General features: G+C 40.8%; 1 protein-coding gene across 1 annotated transcript in view; it reads right to left on the bottom strand.

Annotated features, from left to right (window-relative positions):
- Nucleotides 1-1,507: 1,507 nt before the first annotated feature.
- The window catches only part of kcnv1 (potassium voltage-gated channel modifier subfamily V member 1), a 43,135-nt gene continuing 38,010 nt past the window's right edge, over nucleotides 1,508-6,632 (bottom strand). The window contains exon 4 of the mRNA XM_073038981.1: nucleotides 1,508-2,941. Within this exon, the coding sequence (XP_072895082.1) occupies nucleotides 2,433-2,941 (509 nt within the window). The 3' untranslated portion in view covers nucleotides 1,508-2,432. The remainder of the gene's footprint in view (nucleotides 2,942-6,632) is intronic.

Below are 6,632 nucleotides of genomic sequence, written 5' to 3'. Positions count from 1 at the left end.
CCGTAAACTCAGCTCCAACTACCTGCTTTTTCCCCATAACCCTTAATTCTCTTACTATGTAAAAATTAACTGTTTCTTAAATATATTTAGTGAGGAAGCCTCAACTGCTTCCCTGGGCAGAGAATTCCACAGATTCACCACTCTCTGGGAAAAACAGTTTCTCCTCATCTCTGTCCGTCCATATATTCCATATGTCAGTATGCTCTCTATCGCATGTTGACCTCCAATTTTTGGGTGAAATGGTAAAACTTATCTAAAATTTTTCACAGATGATCTTTGGAACTCACTATCCAGGGGAGCTATGGGGGCTCATTCACTCAGCATATTTAAGACAGATGAATAGATTCATGGGAAATGGGGTTAATACAGGAGACAGGAGAGTGCTTTTGTGGTTAAAAATAAAATCAGTCACAATCCTATTGATCGATGGACAGGATATGAGGGATTGAATAGAATACTCTTGCTTCTATTTATTATTTATCGTGGCCATGTTACGTTAGCACTTGATTATGAAGTGACACTTGCAGGATGCCCCTGGTTGTATATTAATGCATACACTACATTTCACTGTATGTTTCAACGTACATACGTGCATAGGTTCCTTAAGGTTGCTATAACCAGCGATGGTATTGGGATAAGTGCCCATACCTATTAGAAGTTCCCATGGCGTGCATCTCAAATCGCCTCTGACAACAAAGTCCAGCTCCTGGCCTTTATGTGTGTCTTAGCTACTAAGCCTAGAGGAACCATTTCTACTGACAGCAGAAGGGGCAAAGGCGGGCTACTGGCCACATAAAACCAGTTGCTTCAGGCAGATAGGGCTCATCAGCCATGGTTGGTAGCTCATCTAGGAGAAGGAAAACTCTAATCTCAAACCTCTGCTGCCTTGTGGCTATACCCGCTCACGGGGAAGGCTTTGGGTGTAGACACCGAGTGAAACATCAGGAGCTGGAGTGCCAAAGGCAGTCCTACACTGAGTTCAACACTGACTGGCCACTCCTGCAATGCTGCTGGCACCAAACTGTATTGGTCTCTGCCGTTCCTTTGAGTTCATCAGGTGCATGGAGGCGGGGAGCTTGATACATGGGCAACAGCTTGCTCTCCATATTGTACTGCCCAGACTTGTGTACCTAGACAGCTAGGATGCAACATCCATGGTCAACCCTGACCAATGGAGCCCTGAACAACATATGATTTATAAATAATTATAATCTAATCTACTAGGTAGTCCTGGAAGGCAGATATTTTACCGCTGGTTTGCTTCAGGCTTTCAGAAGCAGTGATAACTATAATTTTATAAACTTTATATTTTTCTCAGTGTCAATGAGAAATCATCACATTGAATATAGAATAAGATTAGTTTTTTAACTTAAGAATATAGGTAAATCCCTTTCGTCAGAAGAGACCATTAGCATGTAATTTTCTGATGCCCTTTAAATGCTGCATGATGAGATTCTTTATGACAGATACAAGTTTGAAATATGTATCCAACTTTATTTGGTCTGTAGCTTATCCTCCTTTGCTGAGAAAACTCTTCCCTATTGCTTTCAGCAGACAGTAGTAAGCACTAATTAATTATTTTATTCGGATCATGGAAAACACTTCTGGAGGTTACATATACTTTACAGCCAATCTAACAATAGTTTAAACATTGTTCAATTTTGCAAATTCTAATACATGCTCCAACCTGAACAGAGCTTTTACATGCTGAAATTAGCTCTTGGATAATTTATTTACAGTATTTGGTTGAGGTTTAACATTAGTATTCAGCGACCACAGAAAAAGACAGATAGCATGTAGTGCATTCACCTTAGTTATCTGTGCTGTCTTATAAAATCTAATACAAAATCCTCTTCCAGTAATTACTAGTTTCTAAAAATATTTGATTCAAAGGCAAAGTACATTGCTGACAATGTTTATTAAAAAAAATAAATAATAGCCACAATAAATAGTACCGATCTATTTAATCGAATGGGCAGACATCTCAATAACCATGCCATTTTCACTTAAGCCACCCTAGCCTTCAAGGCGGAACAGTTTTAAAGGTCAAAATATCTATGTTGTAAATTTGAGGGGCACTGCCATTTCCTCAGGTATGCATTAGCAGGTATGTCAGCCTGCAAAGAGTGGTCTTGTGAAAAGCCAAAACTATTTCCGTATCTGTCAACAGAATCCAGGACCTTGTGAATGTGAACAGGCATTGAGCTGGCTGGTTTCTATCAACTCAGTATCATTAGACACACCAGTATTGTGAATTATATCTTCTTGCTGAGACCTGAACTGAAATCAATAATAAATAAAACTATGTATGTAAAATTTCATTTTAATATCAGTGTAACGAGCAGCCACATGCAGATTTGAAACACTGCAGCTTTTGCTAGTTTGGAGTTATCCACTAGATTAATTAACAAGAGAAAGCACAACCAGGCAGGTCACCATATGTCATCTCCAGCACTGCTTCGGGTGCTGGCTCTTTCCCTGTTCTTGATCCGTAACATTTCCATAATGCTGCGAGCATAAATATCTCGCAAGTTAACGTTGGCAACTGAATCGAATGCTGAATTTTTGGTGAGCTTCTTCAGAGCATCATGGTGTCGCAGGGCTGCCTCTTTCATCTTCTGGGTGATGTAGCAATTAGAAAACCTATCATTTATAATAGCTATGGGCAGTGACAAGACCAGGATACCTGTCAAAATACATAAAAAGGCAATTATCTTCCCACTGGTGGTTTCAGGTCGGATATCTCCATAGCCGACAGTGGTCATGGAGGTTGTTGCCCACCACCACGCACAGGGAACACTAGAGAACGTCGTGCCTGGGACGCTGTGCTCCACAGCATACTCCACTGTCGAGAAGATGGAAATTCCCACAGAGAGGAAAAGTAGAAGAAGGCCAACTTCTTCATAACAGAGAGCAATTGTCATTCCTAGAGATTTCAGACCTGTAAAATGAACAATAATATGCCAGTGAAGATCCAACATTCCATAAATTATGCCAGATAATTCAATAGTACCCATCCGATCGATACCCCACTACATCCCAGATATTTCAATAGCACCCGTCCGATCGATGCCCCACTACATCCCAGATAATTCAATATACCCGTCCGATCGATACCCCACTACACCCCAGATAATTCAATAGTACCCATCCGATCGATACCCCACTACATCCCAGATATTTCAATAGTACACAGCCCATCGATGCCCCACTACACCCCAGATAATTCAATAGTACACAGCCCATCGATGCCCCACTACACCCCAGATAATTCAATAGTACCCTTCCGATCGATACTCCACTACATCCCAGATATTTCAATAGTACACAGCCCATCGATGTCCCACTACACCCCAGATAATTCAATAGCACCCGTCCGATCGATACCCCACTACATCCCAGATGTTTCAATAGTACACAGCCCATCGATACCCCACTACACCCCAGATAATTCAATAGTACACAGCCCATTGATGCCCCACTACACCCCAGATAATTCAATAGTACCCGTCCGATCGATACTCCACTACATCCCAGATATTTCAATAGTACCCGGCCAATCGATGCCCCACTACACCCCAGATAATTCAATTGTACCCATCCGATCGATACTCCACTACATCCCAGATATTTCAATAGTACCCGGCCAATCGATGCCCCACTACACCCCAGATAATTCAATAGTACCCATCCGATCGATACCCCACTACATCCCAGGTATTTCAATAGTACACAGCCCATCGATGCCCCACTACACCCCAGATAATTCAATAGTACCCGTCCGATCGATACTCACTACATCCCAGATAATTCAATATACCCGTCCGATCGATACCCCACTACACCCCAGATAATTCAATAGTACCCGTCCGATCGATACTCCACTACATCCCAGATAATTCAATATACCCGTCCGATCGATACCCCACTACATCCCAGATAATTCAGAAGTTTCTGTCAGATTGATGTCCTACTATATGTTCCAATCTGTAGAGCAGTTTTAGCTGTTCAGAATTTTATCTTTTGTAATGGTATGTACACTGTGAATTTGCTGGATTGTGAATAGATAGGTTTTTTAATACCTTATGTAAATATCCTTAATGTTCCTGGCATTCAGGATTATAAACATACCATTGAGTCATAGAGCACAGAAACAGACCCTTCAGCCCATCTAGTCCATGCTGAAATATTATTCTGCCTTGTCCCATCGACCTACACCTGATCCATACCCCTCTATATAATTGTTATTACAAAATTGTAATACTTGAGTTAATCAATTATATTTATTTACATATAAGTAGTAATTGTGAAACAGAATTGAAAGTCTTTCGAAAATAGCAGCAGTATTCCACTTTGAGGACTGTGGCCGGCTTTGACAGAAATTTTTATAAACAGCTGTTTTGTTCAGATTTCCCTCCACGCTTGCTGTAACTTCTCTTGTAATTACTCATTTTCACCTACAGATTTGGGACAAGACTAACTCCAAGTGAACATTAGTTCTATAACATACCCATTGCCAGTACAGGGAAAATGAAGGAAATCCAAATTAAACCCTGGAGTTATGACTCCCAATACATTTGGGTGCAAGGTACGATTTTCAGTGAGAGTTTCTTTCTAAAAATGAAAGCTAAATGGAGGAGTGCGGTATTAATAAAATGGAGCCAAAGCAGTTGCTGATAGTACTCCATTCTTGCGATTTAGCAGCTGTGCAAATCGAGCAAATAATTCCTCGCAAAATGATTCTCCATGTTTATAATCACCCTCATACATAGTAAAAAAAATCTCTCATATCACTGATATTAATTGGATGCTCTTATACTTGGCTGATGTGTTTAATTATCCAATTAGCCCTGTCTCCTGCCACACACTGCACTCAGTGGAACAGAGGAAGACCATTGCATGATTTGCCATACTATGTAATACATTGGCTAATTACCTTGAGGGCAAGACAAAACATTTAGTCTGCTCTGATATCAAAAAAAGATAGACATTTAAATCTACAAAGTGAACAGCAAAGTATATTTTAATAGTCAATCTGCTGCGTGACTATGCTGCTTTTGATTTGAAGCTCACTTGATGTACAGTATTATTTTAATCAAGATAATCAGAAATATTCTACCTTCAGTACGATCAGATCTGTTACATTATGCTTTTGATTTACCACCACTACAAACACATGACCCAACATCACTTTATGTACATACAATGTCTATCTATCTACAAACCCCATTTCCAGAAAAGTTGGGATATTTTCCAAAATGCAATAAAAACAAAAATCTGTGATATGTTAATTCACGTGAACCTTTATTTAACTGACAAAAGTACAAAGAAAAGATTTTCAATAGTTTTACTGACCAACTTAATTGTATTTTGTAAATATACACGAAGTTAGAATTTGATGGCTGCAACACACTCAACAAAAGTTGGGACAGAGTTAAAATAAGATTGAAAAGTGCACAGAATATTCAAGTAACATCGGTTTGGAAGACTCCACATTAAGCAGGCTAATTGGTAGCAGGTGAGGCATCATGACTGGGTATAAAAGTAGCGTTCATCAAAGGCTCAGTCTTTGCAAGCAAGGATGGGTCTTGGCTCACCCCTTTGTGCCAAAATTCGTGAGAGAATTGTTCGTCAGTTCAAAAGGAACATTTCTCAACGCAAGATTGCAGAGAATTTAGGACTTTCAACATCTACAGTACCGGTACATAATATTGTGAAAAGATTCAGAGAATTCAGAGACATCTCACTGCGTAAAGGGCAAGGTCGGAAACCACTGCTGAATGTACGTGATCTTCGACCCCTCAGGCGGCACTGCCTAAGAAACCGTCATGCTACTGTGACAATTATAGCCACCTGGGCTGGGGAGAACTTCGGAAAACCATTGTCACTTAACACAGTCTGTCGCTGCATCCAGAAATGCAACTTGAAACTGTATTACACAAGGAGGAAGCCATACATCAACTCTATGCAGAAACGCTGGCGAATTCTCTGGGCCTGAGCTCATCTCAGATGGACTGAAAGACTGTGGAACCGTGTGCTGTGGTCAGATGAGCCCACATTTCAGCTAGTTTTTGGAAAAAAACGGCCGTCGAGTTCTCCGTGCCAAAGATGAAAACGACCATCCTGATTGTTATCAGCGAAAGGTGCAAAAGCCAGCATCTGTGATGGTATGGGGGTGCATCAGTGCCCACAGCATGGGTGAGTTGCATGTATGTGAAGGTACCATTGACTCTGAGGCATATATTAGGATTTTAGGGAGACATATGTTGCCATCAAGGCGACGTCTCCTCCCGGGACGTCCATGCTTATTTCAGCAGGACAATGCCAGACCACATTCTGCACGGGCTACAACAGCGTGGCTTTGTAGACACAGTGTGCGTGTGCTTGACTGGCCTGCTTCCAGTCCAGATCTATCTCCCATTGAAAATGTATGGTGCATCATGAGGAGGAGAATCAGACAATGGAGACCACGGACTATTGAGCAGCTGAAGTCTTATATCAAGCAAGAATGGACAAAATTTCCAATTGCAAATCTACTACAATTAGTATCCTCAGTTCCAAAACGATTAACAAGTGTTATTAAAAGGAAAGGTGAAGTAACACAATGGTAAACATGCCTCTGTCCCAACTTT

The sequence above is a fragment of the Hemitrygon akajei genome, chromosome 1 (assembly GCF_048418815.1).
Source record: "Hemitrygon akajei chromosome 1, sHemAka1.3, whole genome shotgun sequence".
Classification (NCBI taxonomy): Eukaryota; Metazoa; Chordata; class Chondrichthyes; order Myliobatiformes; family Dasyatidae; genus Hemitrygon; species Hemitrygon akajei.
Note: the sequence above shows the minus strand (reverse complement) of the source record. Positions and strands in the feature narration are given on the sequence as shown.